Source organism: Apaloderma vittatum, unplaced genomic scaffold (genome assembly GCF_000703405.1).
Source record: "Apaloderma vittatum isolate BGI_N311 unplaced genomic scaffold, ASM70340v1 scaffold37406, whole genome shotgun sequence".
In the NCBI taxonomy this organism is placed as follows: domain Eukaryota; kingdom Metazoa; phylum Chordata; class Aves; order Trogoniformes; family Trogonidae; genus Apaloderma; species Apaloderma vittatum.
Window position 1 is genome coordinate 1 of NW_009722972.1, and position 13,301 is coordinate 13,301.

Sequence of the window (13,301 nt, forward strand, 5' to 3'; positions counted from 1 at the left end):
TATCCACGTACGGAGGCGCCTGGGAACCCAGCCTCCGTGAGTTAAGCCTTTCCGACCGCGCTTCGGTTACCCCGAGCCGCTCTCTGGTTTATCGCGGCCCGTACGAGCTGGAAGAGCCTCTCCTGGCCCGGGAGGCTGCCTGCCTGGACGGCTGTCGGTCGTCCGCCGTGTCCCGGCGTAACGCCGAGAGACGCTTTGCCGCTTCGATTCGGACTGCGCGCAGCCGTGGGATCCACGGGAATGTGCTCCTCTCACCCGTGGGAGAATAGCACTTGTCGGTTCAGGTATCTTTTTTACCTGTCGAACTGCAGTGCACCTTGCCGGTTTGCCCGGCGTTGTGCAAGAAATAAAGTTCCTGACAAAATCGTAGGGTGGTAGTTTTGGGTAGCGATCTGAACTCACGTAGCTGAAATTCACATGGTTTTGATGCCTGTGTTGTGCTTCTTCAATGAAACAAATAAATCTTGATCCTAGTCTTTACTCTTTTTTTAAAAAAAAAATTTTCCAGATAAAATATGAATAAAAACTTACACTTTGATACTTTGCTTTCTTTGTGTCTTAGGTTAAAAAAATAATTGAAGTTCTCTTTATGAAACCGATCCTCAGTCAAGTGTAACTTTTGATGTATGGTCTCTAAAGCCCCCCACTATGCCAGCAGCTACCGTAGACCATAGCCAAAGAATCTGTGAAGTTTGGGCTTGTAACTTGGATGAAGAGATGAAGAAAATTCGTCAAGTTATACGGAAGTATAACTATGTAGCTATGGTAAGTGGCAGTTGATGCTTATCTAGCAAATTACTGCAAAAAACGTGATGAGTTCATTTGATAGTAAATTAGGCTATAAACTTCATCCTTTTTCATTGAAAGAGTAATGGACTCCTTATGTTGAATTAATGGTGTACAAACATTAGGATCTTAATCTATTTTTTAAAAGCCAAATGTACGGAGAGTACTCTTCAGCTATGAAACTGCTAGGCGCTTAAAACATGTTTTATTAAAAATGAGCAACGTAAATTTTTGATGGGTGCCTTTTGTTGAAGTTTTAATTGTGTTCTTGCAGGATACAGAATTTCCAGGAGTAGTTGCAAGGCCTATTGGAGAATTCAGAAGCAATGCAGACTATCAGTACCAGTTATTACGCTGCAATGTAGACTTGCTAAAAATAATTCAGCTAGGACTGACATTTATGAATGAACAAGGAGAATACCCACCAGGAACTTCAACTTGGCAATTTAATTTTAAGTTTAATTTAACGTAAGTGTTAAATGTCTGTGCTCTTGAATGTATGTTTCTGACTTAATGAAAATGCATTGCAGATTGTGAAAGCTATAGCAACGCTTTATCTCTATGATTGGAATACTGTAGATACGTTGTGAGGAAAACTTTTTATCAGAAAAAAATGTGCTTTTTTTTCCTCTCATTTCACTGCAGTCTGCCTCACCATTGGTAGTTTGAAAAATGAATCGCAGCAAAAGTTTTAAGAAGAGACAGTTATACTTTCCACATGAGTTAGCTCTGCATTTTCATATTTAGCATTTCACACTGCTTCTAACTTAATGTAAACTCTTACTACTTGTTATAGAAGTCACATGTTATTTCTTTTTAAATTTTTAAATGAAAAATTCGAGCATGTGAAGGAAAAAAATAAGTTATCAAAGTGACTAAAGAAGAAGTTTGACAAATTTTATCAGCAAGTTCTTATGAAAGTGTGCTCTGTCCTCTTTAAAATAACATCATTATTGGTGAAAGACTCACAACAAGTTCTAGATGATATTTTAGGTGAAAAACTAAACTTTTTAATACTGCAGCAGGTTTTTTGTGTTCTCAAAACAACTTATTCTATTAAGCTACTGCATTTTAACTGTCTTCTATAATACATTGAAAGAAATTACTGAATGTACAGCATAACTCCTGTGGAGATTTTTGTTCTGGAATATTCTATGTAAACTGTTGGTTAAAAGGCAAGCTTATTTTTACTATTTTTGGAATAATATTGTGAACTTATTTCACAGTGTAATTTTTATCAGTGATAAGCCTTTAACTATAAACCTAACTTTACCAGTGGGATGAAACACTTCTGTAGAGTTCTCATATCTTTAGCAGATAGTTGATCAAGGCTGTTAATGTCTTGATTTTTCTTTTCCTGAAGTAAAAGTAGTCAGTCTGATAGGTTTTTCAGATGGCCTAAGTTGGGTATTGGTGCAAACTCCTCTCAGACCTAAAGGTGTTGAAGGCTTGGGGTTTTTTGGTAGTTGTATTACATGCTGATCACCAGACAGCTAGATATGTGTGAGTAGAAACTGCAGCCTACGGAGGAGCTTTAGAGAACAGACCTTTTGTTCTGCAGATAAAAAGTATTGTTTTCAAAGTACTCAGGGTTCTTGCAAACTAAAAAAAACCTGCTGCAGTCTCTCTCTGTCTTTCTGCTTTGCTAAACAAGCAGTGCTGTGGCTTGTCACAGATCAGTTTGGTTTCCTGAATTACATGCTCCTTTTAGTTTTATTTCAAACACCTTTTGAAAGAAAAGGAAGTGCAGATCTGATATTTTGGTGTCTCTAAACTTGACCTGGCCACCAATGCTCGGTGGAAGTTATCCATTGCCTTAGTAGAAGAATATACTAATTGTGCTAAGTGTGGGAGAAAGAAGAGGAATGAATTATTAACTTTAAAACTGTGATCTGGGCAGAAAAGTCTGTGCTGTGTTTTATTTTGTTCATGAGCTTCAACGGTCTGCTTAAATGTCAAGCAACGGAAACCAAAAGTAATTTTCCATCAGTTTATGCCAGGCACTGCATAGGTAAGACAGCTTAGTAAGGCAAGATATAGGTCATCACCTAACTTGTTTACTGGGAGGATTTTATACAAAAATTAAGCTAGGTAACTGGTGCATTAAACATGAATGTTTTCTCTTTTTACATGGATGGAGAAGTTACTTATTGTTTCTGAACTTCCTTTTGGGAAGTGGCCCTGTGCCAAGTGTTCTGTTCCTAAAGCAAAACAGCTGTTCCTAGAAGGTAATTTTTTTGTATGTGGTTCCAGCCAGGTCTTGTTATAGTGTGCTTTTAAAAAGCATTAATGTTTCTCTAAACTAGCCACCTAATCGGTGCAGAGCAAAAAACTAGAATTAAAACTTTTTTTTTTTCTTTTGATAGGCATGTTTGTTATGGAGATGGACAGGTGTTGACTGATGCCTTAAAGCGGGAAAAGTAATGTGCAGCTGTGTGGGAGGGAGGAAAAAAGATATAATACATCTTTAGAGTGTATCTCTGTTCTGATGAATGAAGACTTGCTGTTAGGAATAAGAAATATAAGTCAATGACTGAGTCTAATAGTCAAGTCTGAGATATTGGTTGTCTTGTCTGGATTTATTTTTGTATTTTGGTTGCGGCTTTTATTAAAATTAAAAACTATACACTGAAGAGACTTTGTAGAGTAGTATGTTCTGGACAGTAATACAAATATTGTCTTCTAAGTAGAGCCAAGTTCCTTCTTTTCAATTAACTATTCTATGTCTTTCTTACGACACAAATTAAACAAGGGAAAAAAAATCTATCCCCTTCATCACAAAATCCTTAAGATTTTGCAAAAATGTTAGTGGGAAAGGGAATAGGTGCAGGGATAAGAGGTGATCAGACAATGCATAAAGGATTTTTTTCCCCTATCCTATTAAATTAAATGTCCAAAATACAGTTATTAAAGTTGAAGTTGATTGTTGAGGAAGAAAGTACTCTATGCTAGTGAAGTCCGAGGATTGAATAGCAAAAAATAAATGTTACCAGGTTTATAATCACTGGGGTCTGTAGATTTTTGAAAATATTTTCTCTGTCTATTTTTAGAGAAGATATGTATGCCCAAGACTCTATTGAGCTGTTGACGACATCTGGTATCCAGTTTAAAAAGCATGAAGAAGAAGGAATTGAGACACAGTACTTTGCAGAACTGCTCATGACATCAGGAGTTGTACTGTGTGAAGGAGTCAAGTGGCTTTCCTTTCATAGGTAAATCATACCTGTTAAGCATTTGAGTTTTCAGTAGTGATTATTGAATTCAAGAGCTTGGATCCTCTGTGAAGTGGCATTCAGCTGACAGCTGATAGCGTATGTAGCTGGTCTGCATCTGATATGCAGCACGTGTCTTGGTTGGTGAGACATAAAATATTTCTGCTGCAATACCTGCAGCACCATTCTGTAGCAGAGGAATAGAGCATACAGGGTGATACTGGTGCATATTTTTGGTATTTACACTATAACCAGAAAAACTGTAAACCCCAAAAACATGAACTCTTCAGCCAGCAGGTGGCGTTGGATCTTTTAGTATCATACATGCAAGTAGTAATCGTAACAATGATAAAACCAAACTACTCCCAAGCAATTCTTGAGCAAATATTGTTTGTCTTGTGGGAGAGACCACAGAATTATCAGTGAAGAGTTTATAAAGCACTTTTTGTTTTAAATCTCCTGGTAATCTGGGCAGCTGAAAATTACACTTCTTGGAAGGAGAGCCTTGATAAGCCTTAATTCTAGCTGCCGTAATGACTATTTTACTATTTATTCCATCACAGGAACTCGTCTTCCAAGTAAAAAATGGAAATGCAAATGTTAAATCAATTATTCTATCTAGCTATCAATGATCTTCAGATGTTAATAAGGTTTAACAAATAATAATGTCATGGTTTAACTCCAGCCAGCAACCAAGGACCATATAGCCGCTTGCTCACTCCTCCCCTTGCCCTGATTGGATGGAGAGGAGAATTGAAAACAAATACAACTCGTGGGTTGAAAGAAGAGCAGTTTAATAATTGAAATAAAATGTAGTAGTAGTAATAATAATTACAATGAAAAGGAAGATAATGGGAAGAAAAATATCCCAAGGAAAGACAAATGATGCACAGCACAGTTGTTCACCACCCACTGACCAATGCTCAGCCAGTCCCTCAGCAGCCATTGGCCCCTCCTGGCCTACTCCCTCCAGTTTCTTTACTAAGCACAACGTTCTGTGCTGTGGAATATCCCTTTGGCTAGTTTGGGTCAGCTGTCCTGGCCAGGCTCCCAGTTTTTTGTGCACCTCCTCGCTGGCAGAGCAAACAAGTTGTTCAGCAACAACTGAAAACAGGAGTGTGCTATCAACTTTATTCCCACACTACATCCAAGACTCATCGCTGTACCAACTACTAGGAAGAAAATTGACTATCCCAGCCAAAACCAGGACATTGTATAATCAACTACATGCCGGAGATAATTTGCACTTTTTGCGAGCAGCAGTGGCTTTAAAGGCTTATTGCTGTGTAATGCCCTCAGGTTGACATCTTAAATGCTGGTTGCTAAGTCAACAAAGAGCAAATGTTTTTAGCTCAGACTGGTAGTTTCCTTATAGCCTTATTCTTGTTTATCACATGTGCTACGTTGGTGGGTGGTAATATGTAGATAATGAAATTAGAAAAAAAAAGCAAAATTCTTTGCTCTTAAGATTAAATCTTGGAGGCAAGTGACATAGAATTAGGGAAGTACTTATGTTATTAACCATCTGAAAACTAAGGATTGCTTCAGCAAAGAAGGCAAAATAACAGTAGAAAGGTGCATACAAATGCTTGTTGCAGAATTTATCATTTTACCTTGCTTTGTAGAAAGTGTTAGACTGACTGTCCAAAAGGAGAGGGGGCAAAAAAGACAGTTTAAAAAGAAAAGAAAAGGAGCATCCTCTATGAGTGTGCTTGTCACCGAATCTGCCTACATCTTCCACTTGCAGCTATCTTGACTCAAAACATGACTCCAAAATAATCTTGATTTTTGCTGTCTTGCTGCTAGCACCTTGGGAAAAAATACTGCAACAAAGGTGCCATGAACGGTGTCAAAATAACTACAAATGCGGAACTAGTGAATTCAGTTTCTTCCAGTTTCTTAGATCCATTATTGTGGGCTCCTTCATGGTATTTGTAAGTTATACTTGATTACAATAAAATAACTTGAAAGGTTCAGGAGGAAGGAAGGAGAAGACATGTTTTGTTTGTAGCTGGTACATCAACAGACATCACCATGTAAAAGCAGCTAGGGGTACAATATTTTTGGTTCTAATACCAATAACTTCAAGGGCCTGGTGTAAGCTTTTCTAGGAAAAGGATATCTGAGCCATTTTTACACTAATGATTCTTTTAAAAGCTTAATTATATTGATTGTGTGTGATTCCTGACTAATATGCTGGTCAAATGGCTTTAGTAAAGTCCAGTTTCATCTGTGCTAAAACAGGTTTTTGTGTGGACTTCACTGAACCTGTCTTTAGAAATCCTCCTAAGACAGCTATTGCAGCAAATGTTTGTCAAACACTGACTATCTGCAACTCTGCCTGAAGTTGAGGAGTGTTAAAAGGTGCTTGTGCTTGACAGAGCATGTTGATATTGAGCACAAAACCCTGAGTAGTGGGTTAAGTTCTGAGGAAGCCAAAATTGAACAAAGCTGTAAGTGAGCATGGGTCACAGAGTAGTAAACAGCTGTTTCTAAATATATCTCAGGTCAGTTGTGATTATGTTCTGTCAGTGGAAGCTTAAAATGCTGGGACAGCTCAGTCAAAAACTTGTTTCATATAGGCTCTCCATGCGGTAGCTCTTTGACTAGTGAAAAAGCCGTGCTTGGTAGTTGCTGACTCTGCTATTGATTCTGTTTCCTTAAATATTTTTTCATTATATTAACCCTCAAAAGTTACGGGTCTCTTAAGAAGTGGGCAAAGGAGAATTACTCCTTTCTCAGACTGTGAGGTTATGTTTTGGTTTTCTTTCATTTCTCAGTTTTTTATTTCCTTGAACTCTTCTAGTAGTTTATTTATAATCCCTTAGCTTCTCAGATAGTTTTCTTTTGTGGATTTTTTTTGTTGTTGTTTTTGTTTGTTTGTTTTGTTTGTTTGGGTTTCTTAACTTCTGCATTTGCCATAGCTGCCTTGGTATCCTGACCTATTGGCAAATCTGTATGGACCTGCAGTTCTGTCAGGCATGAGCGAAGAAACATTTGCACTGTCACTGGTTCTTGTGTACCACGTGACTCCATCAAGTCTTTTGTGCATGTTAAAATGTATTTGAGTTGATGAGCGAGGAGGGGCAACATTTCTGATTCTTGTCGCAGTCTTGGAGCTATGAGTGAGTGCTTGGCAGTCTAACAAGTTATAAAACAAAACGGCTCAAACACAGTTTTTGTGGATGTTTGACTGATGTGCTGAAGCTTTGAGTGTCCACCTGTGTGCAAGGCTGTGCCTCAGTCTACCTTTGGAGGCTCTGTGCAAACATGCCTCTTAACCCAGATGTTTTTCGGTAGCTGGAATGTTCCAAGCTCTTATTTCAGTAATCATTTATGTCTAACGGATTTTAGTAAAATGTGATCTGCTGGCTCATTTCTGTTAGCTGTTTATAAAATGAAGTAAAACTTTCTTGGCTCTGTCAGGTTGTTTTATTTCAGAGGCTGTTGGTGCTTGAGTAGAATTCATTGCTAATTAGCTATCTGAATTCTTTCTGGATAGTAAGGAAAAGAAATGCAGGCATGTTTAATCTTTTCTGTGGTCTTGTTGCCTACAGCTGTCCATGTTCACTAAAAAAAATAATAAAAAATAATTGTAAGAGTGCCTGTGTTGCTGTGTAGCTCTAGGGACTGTAGATAGCTGCACTGAGTAACTCTAGGTGGTTATATTAGAAGTGGTGAAAGCTTTTTAAGGAGAGGAAGCCTATGTGCTTCAGGTTATAAACCAACCACTAATTGCCTGTTAGGGGATTAGAAGACGACTTGTTTAATGAGCGGGTAATTACGTAATTGCTCACTGTGGACTTCCTTACCCTTCTCCTAGCATTCAGCAGTGGCCAATCAAAAGTTTTTGAACTAGCTATATCTTAGTCTTGACTTGGAGTGGCAGTTCTTATGTCCATGTAAGCTTGAATGACTGGAGCATATTACCCCCCAAAAGTATACTAAAAAAAATTATATCAGTACCTTGATACTATATTGTGATTAGTAACATGTGGATTGGGATGATTGTTCGGAGCACAATGGGACTAAATGTAAGCAGCTGGAACTGTGAGACATCATTTAGCTGAGCTATAACCCATGCTTAGGATCCAAGAGTGGGTATCATATAATGAATGCTGTCATGCAATGGAAGGATAACCATGCCTGTTAAATCCACTGTTCAGATACTGTGTTTCCTTTTTCTCCATGAGATCCCAGAATGAAAGAATCTGCTACAATCTTCAAGGGAAAAAAATAGATTTTATATATCTGTATAAAAATGTAATTCTTCAGCAAAATTGCAGGTTTTGGATAGCCTGCTACCCCTCAGTATGAGTAGTAAATGAATCTTGATCTTTTTCTTACAGTACTTTCTTCTTAATAGAAATTGGAAGCATTTGAGAGCATCTGTTTTCTAGTAATTTAGTCATATACTAAGTTTGAGGAGTCAAAACCATTTATTTCTTCTTTTGGAGAAGACAAGCACGAATACTGTTTTCTTCACTTTAGAAGTTTTAATACAGCTCTTACATTTGAGCCACAAGGATGACCGATGTCAGGAATTCAGTGAGTTCAAAAGCTCTCTAATCTCTAGAGGAATAAATCTCCTTAATCTGGAACAGTCTTTTTTCCATCTTTTTGAACAGCCTTTTTTTGCTAAGGTGGCTTTTTCTGTAAAAGGCTTTATGCTGATACAGACTTCCCCAGTACTTCTTCCCCTGCCATAGGTAATTTAATAAAATTAATCTTCCAAGCTACCGTTTTGCCAAGTGTACTACAGGTTTTTACTTTGTAAGACTTGGCTGAAATCCTTATCTTTGGGTTGTTTGCTCCCTGGCCAGTGGTTGCTGCTGTGGAGATTGGAGTGCTGCCAGCACAGCTTCAAAGCACCAGATGCAGTGCAGGAATCATTCAACAAGAAATTCCTGTTTAGAGCACTGGAAACCCCCAGAGGAGAGCTGCAATAGTCTATTCCTTTTGTATATCTTGTGTTAATGGATTTCTAGCAAACAATCCATTAATTCCCAGTATGTTCAAGCTTTTCTACCCTCTCTCTAGAAGATAAAGGTCATGTAGGGAACCCCATCATTTACAAAAGGTGCAAAAAGCAATCCTCTTCAGATTGAGTGTGCAAGCGAAAACCTTGAGACTACATCAAAAGCCACCAGTCTTTGTGGGTGCTGAATATCCTGAGGCTCAGTACTCTAGTGCTCTTACCTGCCTTCTATATTGCTCATCCTACAGTTAAAGATCTCGGTTAGTATTTACCAAGTTGCAAAATTCTAGTTCAGTGCGTATGTGCATGAGCAGTCCTGCAAGTACAAGGGATCAGAATGGATCAGATTTATGATCAGATCATGAGTAATCTGCCTTGTAATCTCTGCCTTCCTAGGGAGAAGGATAACTAGTCATCACTGCTTTTTGTTGTGATGTTCAATCCTGTTTAAATACCTGACCATCTATCTTATGCTTTAAACCTTCTGTTTTCTCTTGTAACCGCTTGTAAAAGTATATGGTGTCCCCTTTTACTGCCACACCTCATTCCTATGTCCTCTTTCTTCAGTGAAGCTACTGAGAAGGATGTCTCCTCAAGCTGTTCTCTCTATCATGCACATGTTCTAATACCTCAGTTTCTTCTCCCAGACCTGTACTACTCCGTTATCTCGATGTCTCCTGCTGACTTATGTGTATACACAAAGTTTTTCCAACTTACTCTGTCCTTGCCTCCAAAAAGAGTAATATTTTACAAGCTATTGAATTTTTTGTCTAACTGTATGCTGATTTATTTATTTGGGCAAGTTGAAAGACAGTCTGTTTTTCTTCATTGCTGAGGGAGAAGCCTGCCTCACAGGCATAAACATGTGTTGGCTCTGAGAACTCGTGAATTTTTTTAATTTCAAAAACTGTAGCAGTCTTTCTCATTTTATAGTGAGAAACTCCAGCCTGTGTGAGAGGCACCAGGTAGGAGTTTATGTAGTTTAAGTTTTTGTTAACAGATGAAGCTTCAGCAACAGTACCTTATTTCAGGATTTAGAGAAATTCCTGTAGGTAGATCTTTTTGCTTCTTGACATGGCATCATTCAGACTAAATTGCAATATTTTCTCTGGAATCTGCTATGAGGCCACTTTTACACTGAGGCTTAGTCTTTTGTCAGAATCTAATTGCATTGAAAATAAGCAAAATGTCCTGTTCATGTGTAATAAAGTATTGATGCTGGAAGTGAGAAGGATGCTTCTAAGTTATTTAATTGTATTGTTTTATTATTAATTTGCAGTGGATATGACTTTGGCTATCTAATCAAAATCCTGACAAACTCTAATTTACCCGAAGAAGAACTGGACTTCTTTGAGATACTGCGATTGTTTTTCCCTGTCATCTATGATGTAAAATATCTCATGAAGAGTTGCAAAAATCTGAAGGTAAGTAATGTTAGTGGCTCAGAACAGATTTCAAGTTTGGAGACAGAGTACCTTCTGCTTAAAAATACTTATTTTTTTATGTTTTTATTTTCTGGTTTTGCATTGTCGATCTCAAGCTTTACATACATCTTATTAAAGGCTATTGATAGAAGCAGGCAGGAACACATCCATTTTTATAACTGCTTATCAGTTAAAAATAGCATGTTGGTACTGTACTTACAGTGCCCAGTCTTTACTGACAGATGCTAAACCCATGTTTGGAACTAATGCTTTGCTTCTTGAGTCATAAGAATTGGTGGGTTTCATATACTCTTATTTCCTCACTGTGTGGTCCACTAAAGGATTGCAGCTGTCCCGGCAAAGGTAACTGCAACAGTGATGCTGTGTGAGTGTCTTGGGAAGAGGAATGGAGTGAAGGATGTTTCAGATGGCCCCATAAGGAACGATAACAGCATATGTTTAGGAAAAACATGTGACTTCTAGGAAAAAAAAAAAAGCTGTACTAGAAACAAATTCCTCATGTCAGGCCAGCAGGGCTACTAATTGGCTCGCTCTACCAGGCATAAAATTGGGATACTTTATTAGGCTGGAGAATGAATGGAAACTGGAACCGAGTATGTGAAAGGGAAGACCGAAAGTGAAGGAAACATGCTACAGGGATTGTTAACAGCTTTACTTGCCGAAGAACTGTGAGAGGCTGGACTGCTGCTGGAATGCAGTGCATCGCTCATCTGAGGCAATTAATGACTTGTTGCCTGTATGGGAAGGAACTTGATTCTCTAGACTTTTTGTAATGAGAACCTGTAGGAAAAAGAGAATGTTAATAGTATAACAAAATCCTAACTGAGGGATGGCTTTCCACTTCAGTGTGCTGAACTGGTGACCTGTGTGGGGATTACAGTGTTGTTTCTTTCTGAGGTACACTAACATGCTACATCCATTTTTTGTAGCCTACTTGTGTAAATCCTTTTGTTAATCAAATTACTGTTGAAGATGGAGACCTCCCAGTTAGTAAGAAGAGTATACCTAGCTGTATTAATCTAAAGTTATTGATATAATCATCTGGGCAAATGACTGAATATTAGAGAACATCTTAGAAGCAGTTTTTCTACACAGAGGCCAGAACTAAAAAGGAAACATTCTTAAACTTCAGGAGTTTTAAAGGAGGGTCAGAGGAGAACTGCAAACAAAATCTACCCTTTGTTTTCTCTTCTGGTGTCTTAGTGGTACTGACACACTTACAAGAACAGAACGTGTAATCCAACTTAGGTGACATAAGAAAGGTGACAGAATGATATTCTGTATCACTGTTCCAGAGGTGACATTCCCAGTAGGTTTGGGGAGGAGGGGATTTTATTTCCTGTCATTTCATTAGACAAAGTTGTTTAGAGACACTGATGTTTTTTGAAAAACCTTCACAGGCCTTACTTCAGCAAACTTTTTGAACAAGGGTGATATTTATTTATGTTTTTCAGAGCTGAATATGTAGGTCAGCTTTCCTGCAGTAAATCTTGATCCCTAACCTGCAGGCTGGCAATGACAGCAGGGGAAAGGATGTGCCACTACCCTACCCCTCTGGAATTACCAATGATGAAATAATGGTGGACGTGTACTGTACTAGAAGCAGCTGTCTGAAAGAAATTGCTAAACATTCGATGTTGTGACTAAAAATGCATACACTGTTTCCTCATATGTGTCACTTCCAATCTCGATTAAACTGCAGTGAATTGAACGATTGTTGCCCTTTATTGACTTGTCTAAATTACTTCTCCTGTGAAAGTCACTGACTTGCTGTAGGTTTCCTACTGCTGCCCCCCACACACATGAAAAAGAACTTTTGGTATAGAGAAAAGAAATATACTTCAGGATTGGGAAGCTGATTGATGCTCTTGTTGTGGAATTAAGTAGTCTGTGAATTCACAGTGTGTTACTCTTAAATGGACATGAATGTTACTTTACTCATGTGCAGGTTGAGAGTTAATGAGATGCTAATATATAGATTAAACTTTTGCTTGTTCTCTAAAAATCTTTCTACATAGACAATTTCAAACCTTTTGGTAGTAGTGACAACTCTAACGTAGATTTATAAACCTTCTTGGAAACTTGCTTTTAATGTGGGGGTTTGTACAGAACAATGAATGTTGTTGCCGGTGCCATGAAACAAGAGTTTGAACTTGATTTGTTGTTGACTATGATTGTGTGATTATTCAGGAAGAATTTGTTCTCTTTCGAAAGTAAGGTGTTCTTCCCTGGAGTACAAAGTCTTTCCTGAAAGAGAATCTCAATAGCCTATTAATTGTCAGACACAAACTGTATTCAGTAATTATTGCAGTTACAGACCAAGAAGTTCTACACAGAAGTGTTATGTGATATTTGTAAATATGTAATTTAAAAGCACAAAAAAGCACAATTTTCAAAGCATTCTTCTGTGGGCTGCTGTGACTGTAAATTTTGAATTACTAAGTCTATATACCAGAGCTTGCAGCTGCTGTGTAAATGTTACTGATTTTGATTCTTGAGTGTTTTGGTTTTTTTTTTGTTCTAGCCCTATGTGAAGCTAGAGTAGATAGCCTTACAGCTAGCAGAACCTGATGATGAAGTTCTGCTGTTTGCAACTTGAAGTAGAGGATTTAGGAGTGGAAAATGGTGCCTTGAAAGGGTGTGTGGGCCTAACTTCAGTTGCTAACTCTTTAACAGCTCATTATTGAGTTAGCAGTGGAGAAAATGCTTAATTCCGTGATGTACTTTTTCCCCCTGCCTGCCAACCCTCAACATGGTTTTTGAGTGTAACTTAAAAGAACTGAGCATGTTTGCACCTTTCAAATGTTATATCCAAGCACATAAAGCAAGCAGCCTAGCTTCAAGCCTTAACTCTATAGACTTAAACTTCTGTAAACTGTA

General features: G+C 38.1%; 1 protein-coding gene across 1 annotated transcript in view; it reads left to right on the top strand.

Annotated features, from left to right (window-relative positions):
• The first annotated feature begins 560 nt into the window (after window positions 1-560).
• The window catches only part of CNOT7 (CCR4-NOT transcription complex, subunit 7), an 18,961-nt gene continuing 6,220 nt past the window's right edge, over window positions 561-13,301 (top strand). Inside the window, exons 1-4 of the mRNA XM_009871945.1 lie at window positions 561-765; window positions 1,061-1,254; window positions 3,837-3,998; window positions 10,256-10,400. Coding sequence (XP_009870247.1) covers window positions 649-765; window positions 1,061-1,254; window positions 3,837-3,998; window positions 10,256-10,400 — 618 coding nt within the window. The 5' untranslated portion in view covers window positions 561-648. The remainder of the gene's footprint in view (window positions 766-1,060; window positions 1,255-3,836; window positions 3,999-10,255; window positions 10,401-13,301) is intronic.